The following is a 25517-nucleotide window of genomic DNA, read 5'->3' on the forward strand; positions in this document are numbered from 1 at the left end:
GTCGGTTTCAAACAAAAAAGTATGAAATAAATTGAAAACGAAAGAAAAAAAAAACGTAAATTAAAGGGAATCCCCATCCCACAATGCAATTCAAAATTGTTTACGTCGTGAAGGAAACCACAAGATGGCGACGTCCACATAAACCACACGCACCTGTTCAGTGCATATGGATCAGAACTTCAATATCCGGTGACATTTTTACAGATTATTAGAATGGACAGAAAACCAGGTTTCCTCACTAAGAATCCCCAAGATGCTGTAAACGAGCTCAAGTGGATAAAGGTAAATCTCTGATATTTACTGTTTCAGATTAACAGATTAAGATAAGCTTCTTTAACAGGTCGGCAAATCGAGAAAAAAAACAATACACTTTAACGTGCGGGCGGTCATCCATCCAACTACTGACCACGCTGGAAAAGCTAGCTTGCCCCTCATATTCCTTAGCTGTTATACTACCCCCATCGCCTCTTTCTCTGAGAAGTCTCGTCCTGAGACTTGGCCAGGGGAATCCCATATGTCCTCCCTATCAATGTACCTTCCCTAACCACCGGGAACTGGCCTTACACAGGCCAAATGGTTAAGGCATCTGACCTTCTGCTACCACTAGCCCTCCACCACTTATTAGGGTCGCAGGTTTGAGGCCTACGTGTGGCAGTCGCCAGGTTACTGGCCTTAGGTTGCTGGTTTTTCTCTGAGAACTACGGCTTTCCTCCTCCACCAAAACCTGGCACGTCCTTAAATAACCATAGACTTAAACATAAACAAACTTTACATGATCAAACACTCACTTTCAGAGTCGCTATACTGCCACCAAATGTAACGTGTCACCCATATACTGACAATGCTCAGCTTTTCCTGAACTAGTGAGCAAGTCCCCATGCAGGTTATACATGTACCGCATCCTTGGAGTAAGGCAGTGTTTTCCCCTCATTTTAACTGTTACAACATGTACACCACAGGAACTATAGCCTCGTCTGTCACACCCATACCGTGATGGGTGTATTGGTAGACAAGGATATTACCTGTGTGCACACACCTCACTAGGCCAGTGCTGGGATGGGTGTATTGGTAGACAAGGCTATTACCTGTGTGTACACACCTCACTAGGCCAGTACTAGGATGGGTGTATTGGTAGAAAAGGCTATTACCTGTGTGTACACACCTCACTAGGCCAGTAACTGGGATGGGTGTATTGGTAGACAAGGCCACACACCTCACTATGCCAGTACTGGGATGGGTGTATTGGTAGACAAGGCTATAACCTGTGTGTACACACCTCACTGGGCCAGTGCTTTGATGGGGGAATTGGTAGACAAAGCTATTACCTGTGTGTACACCCCTCACTAGGCCAGTACTAGGATGGGTGTATTGGTAGAAAAGGCTATTACCTGTGTGTACACACCTCACTAGATTGGTAGACAAGGCTATTACCTGTGTGTACACACCGCACTAGGCCAGCTCTGGGATGGGTGTATTGGTAGACAAGGCTATTGCCTGTGTGCACCCACCTCACTAGGCCAGTACTGGGATGGGTGTATCGGTAGACAAGGCTATTACCTGTGTGGACACACCTCACTAGGCCAGTACTGGGGTGGGTGTATTGGTAGACAAGGCTATTCCCTGTGTACACACACCTCACTAGGCCAGTACTCGGATGGGTGTATTGGTAGACGATGCTATTACCTGTGTGTACACACCTCACCCGGCCTGTACTGAGATGGGTGTATTGGTAGACAAGGCTAGGCCAGTACTCGGATGGGTGTATTGGTAGACGATGCTATTACCTGTGTGTACACACCTCACTAGGACTGTACTGAGATGGGTGTATTGGTAGACAAGGATATTACATGTGTGTACACACCTCACTAGGCCAGTACTCGGATGGGTGTATTGGTAGACGATGCTATTACCTGTGTGTACACACCTCACTAAGACAAGGCTATTAACTGTGTGTACACATCTCACTAGGCCAGTACTGGGATGGGTGTATTGGTACACAAGGCTATTACCTGTGTACACACACCTCCCTAGGCCAGTACTCGGATGGGTGTATTGGTAGACAAGAAGGCTATAACCTGTGTGTACACACCTCACTGGGCCAGTGCTTTGATGGGGGAATTGGTAGACAAAGCTATTACCTGTGTGTACACACCTCACTAGATTGGTAGACAAGGCTATTACCTGTGTGTACAACCTGTGTGTACACACCTCACTAGGCCAGCTCTGGGATGGGTGTATTGGTAGACAAGGCTGTTACCTGTGTGCACACACCTCACTAGGCCAGTGCTGGGATGGGGGTATTGGTAGACAAAGCTATTACCTGTGTGTACACACCTCACTAAGACAAGGCTATTAACTGTGTGTACACATCTCACTAGGCCAGTACTGGGATGGGGGTATTGGTAGACAAGGCCACACACCTCACTATGCCAGTACTGGGATGGGTGTCTTGGTAGACAAGGCTATAACCTGTGTGCACGCACCTCACTAGGCCAGTACTGGGATGGGTGTATTGGGATGGGTGTATTGGTAGACAAGGCTATAACCTGTGTGTACACACCTCACTAGGCCAGCTCTGGGATGGGTGTATTGGTAGACAAGGCTATTACCTGTGTACACACACCTCACTAGGCCAGTACTCGGATGGGTGTATTGGTAGACAATGCTATTACCTGTGTGTACACACCTCACTAGGCCTGTACTGAGATGGGTGTACTGGTAGACAAGGCTATAACCTGTGTGCACACACCTCACTAGGCCAGTACTGGGATGGGCGTATTGGTAGACAAGGCTATTACCTGTGTGAACACACCTCACTAGGCTAGTACTGGGATGGGTGTATTGGTAGACAAGGCTATTACCTGTATGCACACACCTCACTAGGCCAGTACTGGGATGGGAGTATTGGTAGACAAGGCTATTACCTGTGTGTACACACCTTACTAGGCCAGTACTGGGATGGGTGTATTTGTAGACAAGGCTATTACCTGTGTGTACACACCTCACTATGCCAGTACTGGGATGGGTGTATTGGTAGACACGGCTATTACCTGTGTGTACACACCTCACTAGGCCTGTACTGAGATGGGTGTATTGGTAGACAAGGATATTACCTGTGTGTACACACCTCACTAGGCCTGTACTGAGATGGGTGTACTGGTAGACAAGGCTATAACCTGTGTGCACACACCTCTCTAGGCCAGTACTGGGATGGGTGTATCGGTAGACGAGGCTATTACCTGTGTGCACACACCTCACTAGGCCAGTACTCGGATGGGTGTATTGGTAGACGATGCTATTACCTGTGTGTACACACCTCACTAGGCCGGTGCTGGGATGGGTGTATTGTCTTTTGGTAGACAAGGCTATTAACTGTGTGTACACATCTCACTAGGCCAGTACTGGGATGGGTGTATTGGTACACAAGGCTATTACCTGTGTACACACACCTCACTAGGCCAGTACTCGGATGGGTGTATTGGTAGACGATGCTATTACCTGTGTGTACACACCTCACTAGGCCTGTACTGAGATGGGTGTATTGGTAGACAAGGATATTACCTGTGTGTACACACCTCACTAGGCCGGTGCTGGGATGGGTGTATTGTCTTTTGGTAGACAAGGCTATTAACTGTTTGTACACATCTCACTAGGCCAGTGCTGGGATGGGGGTATTGCCTTTTGGTAGACAAGGCTATTAACTGTTTGTACACATCTCACTAGGCCAGTGCTGGGATGGGTGTATTGGTAGACAAGGCTATAACCTGTGTGTACACACCTCACTAGGCCAGTGCTTTGATGGGTGTATTGGTAGACAAAGCTATTACCTGTGTGTACACACCTCACTAGGCCAGTGCTGGGATGGGTGTATTGTCTTTTGGTAGACAAGGCTATTAACTGTTTGTACACATCTCACTAGGCCAGTGCTGGGATGGGTGTATTGGTAGACAAAGCTTTTACCTGTGTGTACACACCTCACTAGGCCAGTACTGGGATGGGTGTATTGGTAGACAAGGCTATTACCTGTGTGTACACACCTCACTAGGCCAGCTCTGGGATGGGTGTATTGGTAGACAAGGCTATTACCTGTGTGTACACACCTCACCAGGCCTGTACTGAGATGGGTGTATTGGTAGACAAGGCTATTACCTGTGTGCACACACCTCACTAGGCCAGTACTGGGATGGGTGTATTGGTAAACAAGGCTATTACCTGTGTGTACACACCTCACTAGGTCAGTACTGGGATGGGTGTTTTGGTAGACAAGGCTATTACCAGTGTGCACACACTTCACTAGGCCAGTACTCGGATGGGTGTATTGGTAGACAAGGCTATTACGTGTGCACACACTTCACTAGGCCAGTACTCGGATGGGTGTATTGGTAGACAAGGCTATTACGTGTGCACACACTTCACTAGGCCAGTACTCGGATGGGTGTATTGGTAGACAAGGCTATTACGTGTGCACACACTTCACTAGGCCAGTACTCGGATGGGTGTATTGGTAGACAAGGCTATTACCTTTGAGCACAAACCTCACTAGGCCAGTACTGAGATGGGTGTATTGGTAAACAAGGCTATTACCTGTGAGCACACACCTCACTAGGCCAGTACTGGGATGGTGTATTGGTAGAAAAGGCTATTACCTGTGAGCACACACCTCACTAGGCCAGTACTGGGATGGTGTATTGGTAGAAAAGGCTATTACCTGTGAGCACGCACCTCACTAGGCCAGTACTGAGATGGGTGTATTGGTAAACAAGGCTATTACATGTGTGTACACACCTCACTAGGCCAGTACTGAGATGGGTGTATTGGTAGACAAAGCTATTCCCTGTGTGTACACACCTCACTAGGTCAGTACTGGGATGGGGGTTTTGGTAGACAAGGCTATTACCAGTGTGCACACACTTCACTAGGCCAGTACTGGGATGGGTGTATTGATAGACAAGGCTATTACCTGTGTGCACACACCTCACTTGGCCAGTACTGGGATGGGTGTATTGGTACACAAGGCTATTACCTGTGTGCACACACCTCACTTGGCCAGTACTGGGATGGGCGTATTGGTAGACAAGGCTATTACCTGTGTGCCCACACCTCACTAGGCCAGTACTGGGATGGGTGTTTTGGTAGACAAGGCTATTCCCAGTGTGCACACACTTCACTAGGCCAGTACTGGGATGGGTGTATTGATAGACAAGGCTATTACCTGTGTGCACACACCCCACTAGGCCAGTACTGGGATGGGTGTATTGGAAGACAAGGCTATTACCTGTGTACACACACCTCACTAGGCCAGTACTGGGCTGGGCGTATTGGTAGAAAACGCTATTACCTGTGTGCACACACCTCACTAGGCCAATACTGGGATGGGCGGATTGGTAGACAAGGCTATTACCTGTGTGCACCCCCCTCACTAGGCCAGTACTGGGATGGGTGTATTAGTAGACAAGGCTATTACCTGTGTGCACACACCCCTCACTAGGCCAGTGCTTTGATGGGTGTATTGGTAGACAAAGCTATTACCTGTGTGTACACACCTCACTAGGTCAGTACTGGGATGGGGGTTTTGGTAGACAAGGCTATTACCAGTGTGCACACACTTCACTAGGCCAGTACTGGGATGGGTGTATTGGTAAACAAGGCTATTACCACCTCTCTAGGCCAGTACTGAGATGGGTGTATTGGTAAACAAGGCTATTACCACCTCTCTAGGCCAGTACTGAGATGGGTGTATTGGTAAACAAGGCTATTACCACCTCTCTAGGCCAGTACTGAGATGGGTGTATTGGTAGACAAAGCTATTACCTGTGTGTACACACCTCACAAGGCCAGTGCTGGGATGGGTGTATTGTCTTTTGGTAGACAAGGCTATTAACTGTGTGTACACATCTCACTAGGCCAGTACTGGGATGGGTGTATTAGTAGACAAGGCTATTACCTGTGTGCACACACCTCACTAGGACAGTACTGGGATGGGTGTATTGGTAGACAAGGGGTGTATTGGTAGACAAGGCTATTACCTGTTTGCACACACCTCACTAGGCCAGTACTGGGATGGTGTATTGGTAGAAAAGGCTATTACCTGTGTGCACCCACCTCACTAGGCCAGTACTGGGATGGGTGTCTTGGTAGACAAGGCTATTACCTGTGTGCACACCCCTCACTAGGCCAGTACTGGGATGGGTGTATTGATAGACAAGGCTATTACCTGTGTGCACACACCCCTCACTAGGCCAGTGCTTTGATGGGTGTATTGGTAGACAAAGCTATTACCTGTGTGCACACACCTCACTAGGACAGTACTGGGATGGGTGTATTGGTAGACAAGCAAAGCTATTACCTGTGTGTACACACCTCACTAGGCCAGCTCTGGGATGGGTGTATTGGTAGACAAGGCTATTGCCTGTGTACACACACCTCACTAGGCCAGTACTGGGATGGGTGGATTGGTAGACAAGGCTATTACCTGTGTGCACCCACCTCACTAGGCCAGTACTGGGATGGGTGTTTTGGTAGACAAGGCTATTACCGGTGTGCACACACCTCACTAGGCCAGTACTGGAAAGTACTGGGATGGGGGTATTGGTAGACAAGGCTATTACCTGTGTGCCCACACCTCACTAGGCCAGTACTGGGATGGGTGTTTTGGTAGACAAGGCTATTACCAGTGTGCACACACTTCACTAGGCCAGTACTGGGATGGGTGTATTGATAGACAAGGCTATTACCTGTGTGCACACACCCCACTAGGCCAGTACTGGGATGGGTGTATTGGAAGACAAGGCTATTACCTGTGTACACACACCTCACTAGGCCAGTACTGGGCTGGGCGTATTGGTAGAAAACGCTATTACCTGTGTGCACACACCTCACTAGGACAGTACTGGGATGGGTGTATTGGTAGACAAGCAAAGCTATTACCTGTGTGTACACACCTCACAAGGCCAGTGCTGGGATGGGTGTATTGTCTTTTGGTAGACAAGGCTATTACCTGTGTGTACACACCTCACTAGGTCAGTACTGGGATGGGTGTTTTGGTAGACAAGGCTATTACCTGTGTGCACAATAACCTGTGTGCACACACCTCACTAGGCCAGTACGGGGATGGGTGTATTGGTAAACAAGGCTATTACCTGTGAGTATACACCTCACTAGGCCAGTACTGGGATGGGTGGATTGGTAGACAAGGCTATTACCTGTGTGCACACACCTCACTAGGCCAGTACTGCCCTATACTTATACTAAGAAAACTCTTTTGTTGTTTCTAACCATCAAAAGAACTTATGATGCTGATTTGTATGGCTTTTCTATCAACTATCCTCGTGTTATTGGTTTCTGCACCTTATTAACAAGCCTCCACAATTTCATACTCATATTGGTATAAAACAGTTAAAATTACTGATGACTGTCATGGACAAAAACCCAACTAGGAATATAAAACTATAAAACACAAACAAAACTTTTCAAGAAATGTAAATGCCGGAAGTAGCCGTCTGTTATATGTTTCTGTGTCTCAATTTTGATTCAGTGTTCAAAGAAAGATAAATTGAATATAATAAAAAGAAATTCTCCAGAGTGGCCCAACCAACAAATACTTTGCTGGGTATTTCAAATATGATCTTTGATTGTCAAATTATTTGTTGAGTTAAATTTTTTCAAAATTGCACATTTTGTTTTGATTATAAGTTCAAATTATGTCAACTTTATAGACAAATTCATATATTTAATAAATTCATTTTTAATATGGGAATTACACCTTATTATGATGGAAATATATTTGTGGAGTAATGTGAGATAGAGTGTTTGATTCCGAGTGGACTTTGTGTGAAACTACTTGATATCATGGATGTTTAAATAGAGGATTTGTCATTCGTTTCCCTTCATACTAGATTTAATTATGATACAAGTTTGGAATTTTTCATGTTTGCGAGCCTCTGGCTCCAGAACGAGTACCATCAATCTAATATGAAGAGAAACGAATGACAGATTCTTTTTATCATAGAATACAAAGTAAAACTGAAAAATTGTGATCTGAAACGAATATTTTGCACTTGGCAAATGATGAAAATTGAGTCCGCTTCACAAGGAACATATTGATTGTTTCTATTCGATTGTGATGTAATTTCCAGAGTGATATTACACATATTACATAAACATAATTTATGTGATGGCTTTATGACACTGCATAACACGGTATTCATAGGATAAATAAAATTATGTAAACTTGATATATTTTGTTTGAGTTATCCCTGCTGTAGTTGACTTTCATCTCAGACTTTATAATATGCATAGCACCCTGCCTCACAACACTGATGCGGGATCGGGGAGGAAACCCTAGCTACATTTAGTTATTTTTCATTCTTTTTCCATTTCTAATTGATGAAAATTTTAAGACTTATTGGATAAAAAAAAAATGGCCGACAGGCAGCCATCTTGGAATTTGACAGTGAAGATTTGTTATGGATATTTCTCAGGAAGTGCTTGAGGGATCTTTCTCAAATTTGAGAATGATCATAAAAACAAGTGAAATGACAAACTCACTTCGAAGGTTGTCTTTTATACACAGCAGTATTAAGTTTAGATCAAAAGTTACCTCAAGGTGCATTTACTGGTAACATGACTCGATTAATCAGATAAGAGAACAGCAGAGAAAAGATCAAACTATCATAGAACTAATGAAGATGGTACAATGTTGGGCACCCAGATTCCTTGTTTCATCAGTTATAAATTCTCATGTTTTTCTAACTCAATTAAAGTAATTTTTGGTCAGTTTACAGACGATGGCCAAAGGTCTAAAATGTCCTAGTCGGAGACATATAAAGCCATAGTATACACGTCTCTGGTCCTAGTGTAGTGTCAAGCAGGTCACGTAGTAACGAGCTACAGCTTGATAAAATGGCCACGCGAAAATATATAACGCGCGGAAACCTATGACTGGATGATATATTTATAACTGTCAGTGTAGGAATACTATTATTGCAAATTATAAAGGGTGCTACATAAATGTTGTATATTATTATTATTACCGGTATTAATATTTTCTTCATGCTAGTCAAAACTAAGGTAGAGATTTATTCTTGTGTTAAACTTATATCTTAATTAGATAATCTACCTGGTCACTGGCGATCGACCCAGTCTAGTTCCGCTACATTCTGCACTTATTTTTCTATGTCTTTGCCCGTAAAAGACACAATTATGTATAACTCAGGTTGGGGTATCCCCTTGACAAGCATTGATCACTGAGAGCTTGAAACAAGGGTTGGTAAGCTTGCAAATTTTATAACAGGAGAAAGAGAAATGCAACGGCCAGACTGGGGTCCAAACTGTAGACAGACGCTCTACCAATTACTACACTACCTGGTCGCCGACGATTGACCCAGTCTACCAATGATTCACTTCAGTCACACACTTGTAGTCTAATTTCAGAAATTACATATTTTTAACCAAAGCCAGGCCCCATAAGAAATGCATTTCCAATTTGAGTAGTTTAATATCTTGTATATACATATCTGTATGTATATGTAAACAAAAAAGATCTTTTCCCCCTCAAACCAGCAGTGAGTGTCTGATGTCCAAGTTTGAAGTTGATTACAATTTAGACATAGCATTAGACTGGCTATATATCATTTTGCCCCTGTGGTATTCCTATTCTATCTTAATTTGACATCTGTTGTAGGTGGTCGGTATTGGAAATGCTAATGTTGGGAAGACATGCCTGATAAAACATTTTTGTGAAAGTAAGGTAAGTCATAAACCTGTTTCTAGTCTAAACAGTATAACACAAAAGCAAATCAACAATTGTTGTATTTAATGAATGAATAGTTGTATGTTGGCTATCAACATTGTCCAAATGAATGACCTTGACATTTTTTCAAGGTCACATCACATCAGTAAAATAAATTAAAACTGCTAGGAAGAAAAAATAAAATAAATGTTCCAATCAAAGAATCACTAGCGAGTGATTAAGGCCCATTGGGCCTGTTGTCATATAATTGATATTAAGTTTCAACTTTTGATGTTCTAGTTTTGTGGTGGGTACCAGCCGACAGTCGGGGTCGATTACGGGTTCAAGATCCAGCATGTCGATGGCGTTGATTGTGAGTATTACTTTGTTATATATTTCCATTCATCATCACCTGATTTCAAACATCAAACTGGCTGTCACGAGGAAACAGTGCCTTAGTTCCGTGATCATTCGTGTATCTTACACTGAAGGTTTGGACTTGAGACATCATGATGGATGCACGCCACTTCTGTGCTGCAGGGAAACTTTCTGCTTTCACATCCAATATCTTGGTTGTGTTCATGTTGTTTAAGTGTTGCCACGGTTCCTTTGTTGTAGTTTTGTAATCAGTTTAGAGTTCTTGATTGGTTGTGTTGTTGGGGTGGTTTACTTCTCAAATTATGTCAGTTCAGTACATTTGCTGCATAATCATAATTTATTTTGTTTTTATTGTACCGCAGTGAGTGTTGGCGGATAATCATTATTTTGTTATATTTCATTTTGAAAATACAGCAATGAAAGACCTAGGACAATGTCATTTGGCCAGTAGAATGCTGGGATGAAGGGTATTTAAATAGATGACTTATTCAAGGTAACAAGGGGTCAAGTATGTGATATGACAAAGAAGCTGCAAAGCCTATGGTTATGATAGCTGACCTGTAGCTTGCTAGATCTAAGGTTTATCAAGTTTGTTCAAATGAATGACCTTGCCCTTCATCCAAGGTCACAGGGGTCAAATACATTTGTTGAAAACTCAACACTTTACGAAGGCCTAAGGTAATAATGTTTGGCCAATAGCATGCTGCAAATGACGATCCATCAAGTTTGTTCAATCTATTGAATGAACTTGACAAACTTTTAATGTCACATGGGTCAAATGTTTAAAAAAAAAGTTTAAACATCAACAACTTCTGAAGAACAAAACATCGATGGTTTGATATGTGGCCTGTAGTGTATTGATGTTATGTCCAATAAAGTTTGGAATCTGAACAAATGACCTAGATTAATTTTGAAGGCCAGAATATTAAAACGAGTTTTAGTCTTCCAATGATGATTGGTAAGGTGATTCGTCACACAGTAGAATACCAGGTAATGCAATGTTCTAAACAAAGATTAATTATGTAGAGTAATATGATAGTTAGCCCATTTAAATATATTTGACCTTGACTATCTTTGAAGGTCACAGATGTGGAATGAGTAACATGTCAGCAATACAGGCCCATTGAACCTTTAGATTGAGAATTTTGTAATGTTTGCATTTGCTTGAAGTTAAGAATGGTTTAATCTTTATCACATTCTGAAACGGCTGTGCAGTGTAATAATAATGCCCAATAATATGTTGACAGTGCGTGTACACTTGTGGGACCTCTCTGGGAGTCCGGAGTACATTGATGTTAGAAACGAACTCTACCTCCAGACTGACGCCATCTTTATGGTGTATGATGTCACTAATCAAGCCTCGTTTGAAGCCTTGGATGTTTGGATGAAAGAGGTTAATAAGTACAGTACAACTAACCCGGAAATACGATTGGTCGGAAACAAGGTACTATTTAGGGGCGGGGATGAAAGAGGTCAATAAGTACAGTACAACTAACCTAGAGAAACGATTGGTCGGAAACAAGGTACTATTTAGGGGCGGGGATGAAAGAGGTCAATAAATACAGTACAACTAACCGGGAAATACGATTGGTCGGAAACAAGGTACTATTTAGGGGCGAGGATGAAAGAGGTCAATAAGTACAGTACAACTAACCTGGAAATACGATTGGTCGGAAACAAGGTACTATTTAGGGGCGGGGATGAAAGAGGTCAATAAGTACAGTACAACTAACCCGGAAATACGATTGGTCGGAAACAAGGTACTTTTTAGGGGCGGGGATGAAAGAGGTCAATAAGTACAGTACAACTAACCCGGAAATACGATTGGTTGGAAACAAGGTACTATTTAGGGGCGGGGATGAAAGAGGTCAATAAATACAATACATACGATTGGTCGGAAACAATGTACTATTTAGGGTTGGGGATGGGGTGAGTGGTATCTTAAAAACAATTTTGAAATGAATATTGTATACTTCAAGCATCTTAGTATTTGTTTATTTTATTTGATTCAATAAATTACTTCTGAAAGTTAGGCTTCAGGTACAGTATTTGTTCGTGGGATCATTCCTGTCTGCTGCTACTATCTGTCAGACTGTCCAACTGGAAAAACTTTATAAGTATCTTACATTATTTTCTACTGCCTCTGTGTATGTAAGATACATGTGTTCAATACGAAACACTCATGTGTGGGATATATGTACAGTGACTTATTCTTTGTTTTAAAGATTGATACGAAACACTCATGTGTGGGATATATGTACAGTGACTTATTCTTTGTTTTAAAGATTGATATTAAGAACAAACGCCAGGTTGAGAAGGAAGAAGGAAGAAAATGGGCGACACAGAATAAAATGGTGTAAGTATGAGATAAAATGTGGGTGATGAACAAAATTTTAACTGTTTTCATTTTGTTTCTTTATACTGACTGCCGTTTGTTATAAAAGATGAGCAAAGAGATTTCCAAAATTTGGTAAAAAAATGCAAAAGATTTTGAATGCTGATTTGAATTTTTATAAACAGGTATCCAAATTCACGGAAAATTTGTAATAGTGTTAGGGTTTTCAAAATATCGAGTTTACGATGTAATAATGAGGACGACATACAAAGCTGTAGAAAATGATTGTTTACTGTCTGTTACAGTGTATACTGATTATCCCCGCTTTCACCGAAACGGGGGATATTAATTTGGGTTTATCCGTCTGTCTGTCTGTCTGTCACGCTTTGTTTCCGTGGAATAACTACATCAAATGTTAACCAATTTTCTTGGTCACAGGGTTAAATGCCTTAAAGGGCTAAACCTCACCTCAATAATGTTATCCTACAATATGTCCTGCAATCGGGGATATAAATTCCACGAATTAGCTTGTTTTTATACAGGTAAAACAAGGTCATTGGGAATGATTGTTTGGATCTATTGACGATTGTAGATAATAAAAGCTTACACAAAACAATTATAAGGAAGTTTGCTACCTCATACAGGATAAATGAGATTGTGTAAGAGTTATCTCCCCTAAAGCAGTTTGCTCCTTTACACAGGATAAATGAGATTGTGAAAGAGTTATCTCTCCTAAGGCAGTTTGCTACATTACACAGGATAAATGAGATTTTGAAAGAGTTATCTCCCCTAAGGAAGTTTGCTACCTTACAAATGATAAAATGAGATTGTGTTATACTTATCCTCTCTAAAGCAGTTTGCTCCCTTACATGGGATAAATGAGATTGTGAAAGAGTTATCTCCCCTAATGCAGTTTGCTACCTTACACAGGATAAATGAGATTTTGAAAGAGTTATCTCCCCTAAGGAAGTTTGCTACCTCACAAATGATAAAATGAGATTGTGTAAGAGTTATCTCCCCTAAGGAAGTTTGCTACCTCACTAATGATAAAATTAGATTGTGTTCGAGTTAATGATACACGCTGCCTTAAACCCTAAATGAGTTATTATGCCCTAACCCTGATGTGCAGTGAAATGTTATAAGGTCACTGCGATATTAACCTCAAGGTCAAAGGTGAAATATGTGCTAATTGTTATGGAGAATCTTGTCCAGGCTGTAACTTTTCGATTGGTAAAAAATCATCCTGATGAAACCAGCTGTATACCTGCATCATTCACAGAAGATGTGCAGTGCATAGTTGAAAGGTCAATATGGCCTTGGCCTAAAAGTCAAAGGTCAAATAAGTGCAAATGTTTGAGGAAAATGTATCTTTATAAAACCTGCAGTATACCTACATCACTCACATAAGATGTACAGTGCTCTATTAATAGGTCACCCTGCATGTATGACATTGGCCTTAAGGTCAAAGGTCAGATGAGTGTAGACGTATGAGGAAAATATTGTTCCATTTGTAACTTTTAAACCCTTGGATATATATTGATGAGCAGTTAACGTACATCACCCAGAGTCTTAGTATTGAACTCTTATATAAAAGTATTTTGGTACCATACAATCTTAACAATATATAACAAGCTGTGTCAGAGGTGTATATGGGGCGTAGAGCTCTTTTGTAAATGTACCATACCAACTTAAGTATGATTATCTGTTTCAGGAATTACCATGAGATTTGGAGCTCTTTTGTAAATGTACCATACCACCTCAAGTATGTTTATCTGTTTCAGAAGCTACCATGAGATATGGAGCTCTTTTGTAAATGTACCATACCACCTTAAGTATATTTATCTGTTTCAGAAGCAACCATGAGATATGGAGCTCTTTTGTATATGTACCATACCACCTTAAGTATATTCATCTGTTTCAGAAGCTACCATGAGATATGGATCTCTTTTGTAAACGTACCATACCACCTTAAGTATATTTATCTGTTTCAGAGGTTACTACGCGATATGGAGCTCTTTTGTATATGTACCATACCACCTTAAATATGTTTATCTGTTTCAGAAGTTACCATGAGATATGGAGCTCTTTTGTAAATGTACCATACCACCTTAAGTATGTTTATCTGTTTCAGAAGTTACCATGAGATATGGAGCTCTTTAGTAAATGTATCATACCTACTTAAGTATGTTTATCTGTTTCAGAAGCTACCATGAGATATGGAGCTCTTTTCTAAACGTACCATACCACCTTAAGTATATTTATCTGTTTCAGAGGTTACTTCGAGATATGGAGCTCTTTTGTATATGTACCATACCACCTTCAGTATGTTTATCTGTTTCAGAAGTTACCATGAGATATTGAGCTCTTTTGTAAATGTACCATACCACCTTAGGTATGTTTATCTGTTTCAGAAGTTACTATGAGATATGTAGCTCTTTTGTAAATGTACCATACCACCTTAAGTATGTTTATCTGTTTCAGAGGTTACTACGAGATATGGAGCTCTTTTGTAAATGTACAATACCACCTTAAGTATGTTTATCTGTTTCAGAAGTTACTATGAGATATGGAGCTCTTTTGTAAATGTACCATACCACCTTAAGTATGTTTATCTGTTTCAGAATTAAGTTACCATGAGATATGGATCTCTTTTGTAAACGTACCATACCACCTTAAGTATATTTATCTGTTTCAGAAGTTACCATGAGATATGGAGCACTTTTGTAAATGTACCATACCACCTTAAGTATGTTTATCTGTTACAGAGGTTACCACGAGATATGGAGCTCTTTTGTAAATGTACAATACCACCTTAAGTATGGTTTATCTGTTTCAGAAGTTACCATGAGATTTGGAGCTATTTTGTTAACGTACCATACCACCTTAAGTATGTTTATCTGTTTCAGAGGTTACTACGAGACGTCAGCTTCTACTGGTGAAGGGATTGACTCTTTATTCCATGATATGCTGTGCTCAATAATTGAGAGGAAGAAGCTATATAAAAAGTCAGCATCGCTATGACAACATCATGCCCTAGCTATGCATGTACCGAGACTTTTCCGTGTGGCTTTGGAATTTAACTGGTGAAAAGCGATGTCTTGTGTCTTTTTATCTAGCTAATTATTAACATTGACGACCAATTCCCAGCACAAGAACAAATTTGATCCTAAACGGTCATTTTGTTAAGTGTACGTCCCAGGATGTAGGTATTATGGTAACGTGACTTCTGATGGTGATCTGAGTGTTTCTCCGAACATGGATACCTGGATAATATATACGCAACCGTTTGTGAAATTAAACTTAACATTTCTATGGAGTGAACAAATTCTGTAATATGATATTGTTTATCATCACCAAGCCCCAACACAAGTGTGAACCAGGCCAAAATCAGCGGAGAATCAGCAAAGAAATGGTTCCTGGCATGCTACAGAATTATTGTACATGTCACAACATCTTCATGAATAGAACATTACATGTGCCTTGCCAAAAGTTTATCATTATATTTCCTTTGTTGCATATTTATTTTGTTTGTTTGATGTGTGAATATTTCCTAACATTTTATTTGATTGTATTGTACTCCACACAGGGACATGTATTTCTCTTGGATGGTGGAGTGTCACATATTACAATCTGATATTGTACTCCACACAGGGACATGTAGTCCTCTTGGATGGTGGAGTGTCACATATTACAATCTGATATTGTACTCCACACAGGGACATGTATACCTCCTGGATGGTGTAGTGTCACATATAACAATCTGGTATTGTACTCCACACAGGGACATGTAGTCCTCTTGGATGGTGTAGTGTCACATATCAAAATCTGGTATTGTACTCAACTATATATAGAGTTGTTGCCCTTTGTTTACAAAGCATCCCATTGTCCGCGGCATATCTCTCTACTCACCTTACAATTGCCATAATTAATTCGAGAATGCAGAATGTCACATGTTATACAAAGTTATTGTCTTTTGTTTTATATCTAAATGGGGAACCTGCTGCAGATTTATTTATATGAATAACTAGATAACTTGTGCAGGTGAAAATTGTACCAATACCAAGACAGTCCTGAGAATGTCGTTACTGTATTACACTATATAATGCTAAAGGGGTAACTTAAGTGGTGTGGAAATATTTGTGTGTTTCATGTATAAGTGGAAAAATATCTACATGCAAATATTTATCAATAGTTGAGACAGATAATAGATAAATAGGAAATCTGGTTCTCAGAACTACTGCCAATGAAAAAGAATCCAAAGTGCAAACAGGTAAGAGGCCCAAACGCGTTTTGCATGTGAAAATTTCTTGCCTTACAGTTTGTGTGAAAGAGTGACCTTGTGGTTTCATATAGTGTGGTTTAGTGTTTTTTTCCCAAATAATTAAGTTTTTACTCCTTGTTTTGATATATATTTTACATCACATGTATCCTGCTTGTAAAACAAATGTTTGTTTAAAGTAAAGTAGTTGATTGTATATATTGTTATGAATGATGATTAACCGTGCATCTTAATTGATATTATACGGAATACATATGCAATTTCTTTTGTGGAAATATGTCAAATTGTATGAAACTATATTGTTGCTGCTGTTTCCAAAAAGAGATCTGAATAAAAACACCTGAAATATTTGAAATCTACTATGGATGTGTATATATATATCAAATGAAATATCAGTGATCTACAAAAAGGAAGGTGTCAGTCATGTCATTGTTTCCTGGTCAAGGTTACTGTTACTAAAATTAGAATTTTACAATGTCTTGTCATCACAACAGTTCTTTACTTCTTGTCAGATTTTCCCTGGACAGTTGAGTATTGTCATCACAACAGTTCTTCACTTCTCGTCAGATTTTCCCTGGACAGTTGAGTATTGTCATCACAACCGTTCTTTACTTCTCGTCAGATTTTCCCTGGACAGTTGAGGATTGTCATCACAACAGTTCTTTACTTCTCGTCAGATTTTCCCTGGACAGTTGAGGATTGTCATCACAACAGTTCTTTACTTCTCGTCAGAGTTTCCCTGGACAGTTGAGTATTGTCATCACAACCGTTCTTTACTTCTCGTCAGATTTTCCCTGGACAGTTGTGTATTGTCATCACAACAGTTCTTTACTTCTCGTCAGAGTTTCCCTGGACAGTTGAGTATTGTCATCACAACAGGTCTTTACTTCTCGTCAGATTTTCCCTGGACAGTTGAGTATTTTCATCACAACAGTTCTTTACTTCTCGTCAGATTTTCCCTGAACAGTTGAGTATTGTCATCACAACAGTTCTTTACTTCTCGTCAGATTGTCCCTGGACAGTTGAGTATTGTCATCACAACAGGTCTTTACTTCTCGTCAGATTTTCCCTGGACAGTTGAGGATTGTCATCACAACAGTTCTTTACTTCTCGTCAGATTTTCCCTGAACAGTTGAGTATTGTCATCACAACAGTTCTTTACCTCTCGTCAGATTTTCCCTGGACAGTTGAGTATTGTCATCACAACAGGTCTTTACTTCTCGTCAGATTTTCCCTGGACAGTTGTGTATTGTCATCACAACAGTTCTTTACTTCTCGTCAGAGTTTCCCTGGACAGTTGAGTATTGTCATCACAACCGTTCTTTACTTCTCGTCAGATTTTCCCTGGACAGTTGAGTATTGTCATCACAACAGTTCTTTACTTCTCAACAGATTTTCCCTGGACAGTTGAGTATTGTCATAACCAAGACCAAGTTAAAAATATCAAACAAAAGGCCAAGAGGGCGTGTATCACTCACCAGGACACATGTAATATATCACGGTAATACATTTGACTAAAAGGATTATTGCAAATATTTCCCTGTGTTGTCTGGTCCCAAGTATGCTTCAAATTCATAGCAAATCTGTTTGATGTGGGTATATATATATATATATAATGTTTGGATCTCATTTGTTTCAATGTAATAACTAACAAGAGGCCCAATAGATTTTGTTGTTGAAATATTTTAGTACCAATTTGAGTAAGAAATAGTTAAGTACATGTATAACGTTAACTTAAGTTTGTCAGGACCATGAGCTGATCATTCCTAGACCGAGTTTCAGTTAAATCGGCCTTTTGGAACTTGTTTTTAAGTTTGAAAAAGCTTTTTTCCAAAAAGGGTCGTGGCAGCCAAATTGGATTTCTGATCGATTCGAAAAATAACAACACTTTGTCAGAACGATGAGTTGATCATTCCTACCAAGTTTCAGTTAAATCAGCCGATTAGAACTCGACTTTCAGTTTGAAATAATTTTTCATAGTGGCGGCCATATTGGATTTCTGACCGACCCGAAAAATAACAACACTTTGTCAGGACCATGAGTCCATCATTCCTACCAAGTTGCAGTTCAATCGGCCCAGCAGAATTTGACTTTAAGTTTGAAATAGTTTTTCAAAATGGCAGCCGTGGCAGCCATATTGGATTTCTGATCGACTCGAAAAATAACAACACTTGGTCAGGGAGATGTCGGTAACATTCCCATGAAGTATCAATGAAATCCCTTTGCCAGTATTTCAGCTTAAGAATATGAAAATGTAAAATGTTAATGGACGACGCACGACAACGGACGAAGACTGATAGCAATAATAGGTCACTTGAGCTAAAGCTCAGGTGACCTAAAAAGACTAAGTACCCAGGGGTGGGGCTATATTCTTTGGATTATACCCTAAAATGATCAAACATTGAATCCTCTTTGCCCAATAATGCTCCACTTTTTGGTGCTTGAAAAGTAGTGATTTATGCCATGGCATATTTGACCCCTGAGACCTTGAAAGGTCATGGTCATTCTTGGTACACATTGTTGGACTAAATATGATGACCCTTTAGAAGTCATCTGATGTTTTTGACTGATTCAACACCTGTGACCCTGCATGCAAATCAATTTCCTCTTCTTAAACCTTGTTTGGATTTTCCCCAGGAAGCCTCTAAGTTTTTCAGATCTTCAGGAGATGTTCCTTCATTTTCATGCATATATATAATTTTTAAATATTTCATCTTTTGGGCAGGTGAGTAAAAAATAAAATAAAAAGATCAATGCAGTAATTAAGTTTAAATGATTTATTCTTGATCCCAAATAAAAAGTCAAGAAATTGAAGGACAATCACATGTTCATTGAAACATAAAGTAGTAATATCAGTAGCTTCTGTTGTAATTAATAATTAATGATTCAGATATCATATACACAAAAATAATCCTAAAATAAAAACATTAAGACATTCAAATAAAACATATGTAGTGACATTTTTCTGTACAATGTCTATTATCATAAACTACATAATACAAGGATCCCACACACAGTAATACTGTCACTTTATATCCTGTATGTTACACACTGTGAGCTATACGATCCCACACACCGTAATACTGACACTTTATATCCTGTATGTTACACACTGTGAGCTATACGATCACACACACAGTAATACTGTCACTTTATATCCTGTATGTTACACACTGTGAGCTATACGATCCCACACACAGTAATACTGTCACTTTATATCCTGTATGTTACACACTGTGAGCTATACGATCCCACACACAGTAATACTGTCACTTTATATCCTGTATGTTACACACTGTGAGCTATACGATCCCACACACAGTAATACTGTCACTTTATATCCTGTATGTTACACACTGTGAGCTATACGATCCCACACACAGTAATACTGTCACTTTATATCCTGTATGTTACACACTGTGAGCTATACGATCCCACACACAGTAATACTGTCACTTTATATCCTGTATGTTACACACTGTGAGCTATACGATCCCACACACAGTAATACTGTCACTTTATATCCTGTATGTTACACACTGTGAGCTATACGATCCCACACACAGTAATACTGTCACTTTATATCCTGTATGTTACACACTGTGAGCTATACGATCCCACACACAGTAATACTGTCACTTTATATCCTGTATGTTACACACTGTGAGCTATACGATCCCACACACAGTAATACTGTCACTTTATATCCTGTATGTTACACACTGTGAGCTATACGATCCCACACACAGTAATACTGTCACTTTATATCCTGTATGTTACACACTGTGAGCTATACGATCCCACACACAGTAATACTGTCACTTTATATCCTGTATGTTACACACTGTGAGCTATACGATCCCACACACAGTAATACTGTCACTTTATATCCTGTATGTTACACACTGTGAGCTATACGATCCCACACACAGTAATACTGTCACTTTATATCCTGTATGTTACACACTGTGAGCTATACGATCCCACACACAGTAATACTGTCACTTTATATCCTGTATGTTACACACTGTGAGCTATACGATCCCACACACAGTAATACTGTCACTTTATATCCTGTATGTTACACACTGTGAGCTATACGATCCCACACACAGTAATACTGTCACTTTATATCCTGTATGTTACACACTGTGAGCTATACGATCCCACACACAGTAATACTGTCACTTTATATCCTGTATGTTACACACTGTGAGCTATACGATCCCACACACAGTAATACTGTCACTTTATATCCTGTATGTTACACACTGTGAGCTATACGATCCCACACACAGTAATACTGTCACTTTATATCCTGTATGTTACACACTGTGAGCTATACGATCCCACACACAGTAATACTGTCACTTTATATCCTGTATGTTACACACTGTGAGCTATACGATCCCACACACAGTAATACTGTCACTTTATATCCTGTATGTTACACACTGTGAGCTATACGATCCCACACACAGTAATACTGTCACTTTATATCCTGTATGTTACACACTGTGAGCTATACGATCCCACACACAGTAATACTGTCACTTTATATCCTGTATGTTACACACTGTGAGCTATACGATCCCACACACAGTAATACTGTCACTTTATATCCTGTATGTTACACACTGTGAGCTATACGATCCCACACACAGTAATACTGTCACTTTATATCCTGTATGTTACACACTGTGAGCTATACGATCCCACACACAGTAATACTGTCACTTTATATCCTGTATGTTACACACTGTGAGCTATACGATCCCACACACAGTAATACTGTCACTTTATATCCTGTATGTTACACACTGTGAGCTATACGATCCCACACACAGTAATACTGTCACTTTATATCCTGTATGTTACACACTGTGAGCTATACGATCCCACACACAGTAATACTGTCACTTTATATCCTGTATGTTACACACTGTGAGCTATACGATCCCACACACAGTAATACTGTCACTTTATATCCTGTATGTTACACACTGTGAGCTATACGATCCCACACACAGTAATACTGTCACTTTATATCCTGTATGTTACACACTGTGAGCTATACGATCCCACACACAGTAATACTGTCACTTTATATCCTGTATGTTACACACTGTGAGCTATACGATCCCACACACAGTAATACTGTCACTTTATATCCTGTATGTTACACACTGTGAGCTATACGATCCCACACACAGTAATACTGTCACTTTATATCCTGTATGTTACACACTGTGAGCTATACGATCCCACACACAGTAATACTGTCACTTTATATCCTGTATGTTACACACTGTGAGCTATACGATCCCACACACAGTAATACTGTCACTTTATATCCTGTATGTTACACACTGTGAGCTATACGATCCCACACACAGTAATACTGTCACTTTATATCCTGTATGTTACACACTGTGAGCTATACGATCCCACACACAGTAATACTGTCACTTTATATCCTGTATGTTACACACTGTGAGCTATACGATCCCACACACAGTAATACTGTCACTTTATATCCTGTATGTTACACACTGTGAGCTATACGATCCCACACACAGTAATACTGTCACTTTATATCCTGTATGTTACACACTGTGAGCTATACGATCCCACACACAGTAATACTGTCACTTTATATCCTGTATGTTACACACTGTGAGCTATACGATCCCACACACAGTAATACTGTCACTTTATATCCTGTATGTTACACACTGTGAGCTATACGATCCCACACACAGTAATACTGTCACTTTATATCCTGTATGTTACACACTGTGAGCTATACGATCCCACACACAGTAATACTGTCACTTTATATCCTGTATGTTACACACTGTGAGCTATACGATCCCACACACAGTAATACTGTCACTTTATATCCTGTATGTTACACACTGTGAGCTATACGATCCCACACACAGTAATACTGTCACTTTATATCCTGTATGTTACACACTGTGAGCTATACGATCCCACACACAGTAATACTGTCACTTTATATCCTGTATGTTACACACTGTGAGCTATACGATCCCACACACAGTAATACTGTCACTTTATATCCTGTATGTTACACACTGTGAGCTATACGATCCCACACACAGTAATACTGTCACTTTATATCCTGTATGTTACACACTGTGAGCTATACGATCCCACACACAGTAATACTGTCACTTTATATCCTGTATGTTACACACTGTGAGCTATACGATCCCACACACAGTAATACTGTCACTTTATATCCTGTATGTTACACACTGTGAGCTATACGATCCCACACACAGTAATACTGTCACTTTATATCCTGTATGTTACACACTGTGAGCTATACGATCCCACACACAGTAATACTGTCACTTTATATCCTGTATGTTACACACTGTGAGCTATACGATCCCACACACAGTAATACTGTCACTTTATATCCTGTATGTTACACACTGTGAGCTATACGATCCCACACACAGTAATACTGTCACTTTATATCCTGTATGTTACACACTGTGAGCTATACGATCCCACACACAATAATACTGTCACTTTATATCCTGTATGATACACACTGTGAGCTATACGATCCCACACACAATAATACTGTCACTTTATATCCTGTATGTTACACACTGTGAGCTATACGATTCCACGCACAGTAGTATTGTCACTTTATATCCTGTATGTTACACACTGTGAGCTATACGATACCACACACAATAATACTGTCACTTTATATCTTGTATGTTACACACTGTGAGCTATACGATCACACACATAATACATGTAATACTGTTCCTTTGTATCCTGTATGATACACACTGTGAGCTATATGATCCCACACACAATAATACTGTCACTTTATATCCTGTATGTTACACACTGTGAGCTATACGATCCCTCACACAGTAATACTGTCACTTTTTATCCTGTATGTTACACACTGTGAGCTATATGATCCCACACACAATAATACTGTCACTTTATATCCTGTATGATAACACTGTGAGCTATATGATCCCACACACAATAATACTGTCACTTTATATCCTGTATGATACACACTGTGAGCTATACGATCCCACACACAGTAATACTGTCACTTTATATCCTGTATGCTACACACTGTGATCTATACGATCCCACACACAATAATACTTTTACTTTATATCCTGTATGATACACACTGTGAGCTATACGATCTCACACACAATAATACTGTCACTTTATATCCTGTATGCTACACACTGTGAGCTATAAGATCACACACATAATACATGTAATACTGTTCCTTTATATCCTGTATGTTACACACTGTGAGCTATACGTTCAGATTCTAATTACGAACACTTGATTTCACAAACAACGCTATTTCCATATCTGTCCATTTGTACTTGTCCATGGAAATAACAATCATGGAAATTCATCTTGTGAATTAACTTGAAGATAAGAATGAATCTCTCACAAATCTCCAGTGGTTAACAGTAGTCTCTGTAATAACACAACACACTGAATGTGGAAAAGTCCTTATTGTAAACACATCATTAGTTCAGAGATACACAGATTATTGAATATAAATGACAGATTTCCTATTGCTTCAACACATGTTCAATTCAAAATGATTTCTTATATATTTACAAACTTTTAATTGACTAAACATCAATAAATTTTATCACGATTTACATGTTTTCAGTGAATACACCTATATCACTTATTGTTAGCATGAAGTCATGTTATATGACCTATAGTGATGTAACCTAAGTGACATCACACTTACATGTTTAGACTTAAGGATCCCTGTCCCACTACACTGTGATATTTTGTATAAAGCTACCTCCCCTATATTGATGTAACCTAAGTGACATCACACTAACAGGTTTAGACTGAAGGATCCCTGTCCCACTACACTGTGATATTTTGTATATAGTTACCTCCCCTATAGTGATGTCGTAACCTAAGTGACATCACACTTACAGGTTTAGACTTAAGGATCCCTGTCCCACTACGCTGTGATGTTTTGTATGTAGTTACCTCCCCTATAGTGATGTAACCTAAGTGACACCACACTTACAGGTTTAGACTTAAGGATCCCTGTCACACTACACTGTGATATTTTGTATAAAGTTACCTCCCCTATAGTGATGTAACCTAAGTGACACCACACTTACAGGTTTAGACTTAAGGATCCCTGTCCCACTACACTGTGATATTTTGTATAAAGCTACCTCCCCTATATTGATGTGACCTAAGTGACATCACACTAACAGGTTTAGACTGAAGGATCCCTGTCCCTCTACACTGTGATATTTTGTATATAGTTACCTCCCCTATAGTGATGTAACCGAAGTGACATCATACTTATTTGTTTAGACTTAAGGATACCTGTCCCACTACACTGTGATATTTTGTATATAGTTACCTCCCCTATAGTGATGTAACCTAAGTGACACCACACTTACAGGTTTAGACTTAAGGATCCCTGTCACACTACACTGTGATATTTTGTATAAAGTTACTCCCCTATAGTGATGTAACCTAAGTGACATCACAGTTACAGGTTTAGACTTAAGGATCTCTGTCCCACTGCACTGTGATATTTCGTATAAAGTTACCTCCCCTATAGTGATGTAACCTAAGTGACATCACACTTACAGGTTTAGACTTAAGGATCTCTGTCCCACTGCACTGTGATATTTTGTATATAGTTACCTCCCCTATAGTGATGTAACCTAAGTGACATCACACTTACAGGTTTAGACTTAAGGATCCCTGTCCCA

The 25517-nt window shown here is 39.9% G+C and overlaps 1 protein-coding gene across 2 annotated transcripts; it reads left to right on the top strand.

Moving 5' to 3' along the window:
• The first annotated feature begins 112 nt into the window (after window positions 1-112).
• LOC110456979 (dnaJ homolog subfamily C member 27-like) lies at window positions 113-16571 on the top strand. 2 transcript variants are annotated; one of them, XM_021508060.1, is made up of 6 exons: window positions 113-282; window positions 9683-9748; window positions 10031-10103; window positions 11356-11552; window positions 12394-12464; window positions 15350-16571. In XM_021508060.1, exons 1-6 carry the CDS (start codon window positions 214-216, stop codon window positions 15462-15464), a joined length of 591 nt encoding a protein of 196 aa, XP_021363735.1. In that variant the 5' UTR covers window positions 113-213; the 3' UTR covers window positions 15465-16571. The 2 variants fall into 2 exon arrangements, with proteins under 2 accessions (XP_021363735.1, XP_021363736.1); XM_021508061.1 differs by lacking the exon at window positions 15350-16571 and adding an exon at window positions 14925-15058.
• Window positions 16572-25517: the final 8946 nt, after the last annotated feature.

The sequence above is a fragment of the Mizuhopecten yessoensis genome, unplaced genomic scaffold (assembly GCF_002113885.1).
Source record: "Mizuhopecten yessoensis strain PY_sf001 unplaced genomic scaffold, ASM211388v2 scaffold8989, whole genome shotgun sequence".
NCBI lineage: Eukaryota > Metazoa > Mollusca > Bivalvia > Pectinida > Pectinidae > Mizuhopecten > Mizuhopecten yessoensis.

Excerpts from the sequence above, each read along its gene's own strand:
- LOC110456979 (XM_021508060.1), top strand. The coding sequence starts at position 214 with ATGGACAGAAAACCAGGTTTCCTCACTAAGAATCCCCAAGATGCTGTA. Across the intron at positions 11,553-12,393 it reads TACGATTGGTCGGAAACAAG|ATTGATATTAAGAACAAACG; the intron begins GTACTATTTAGG and ends TTTGTTTTAAAG. Across the intron at positions 12,465-15,349 it reads GCGACACAGAATAAAATGGT|AGGTTACTACGAGACGTCAG; the intron begins GTAAGTATGAGA and ends TATCTGTTTCAG.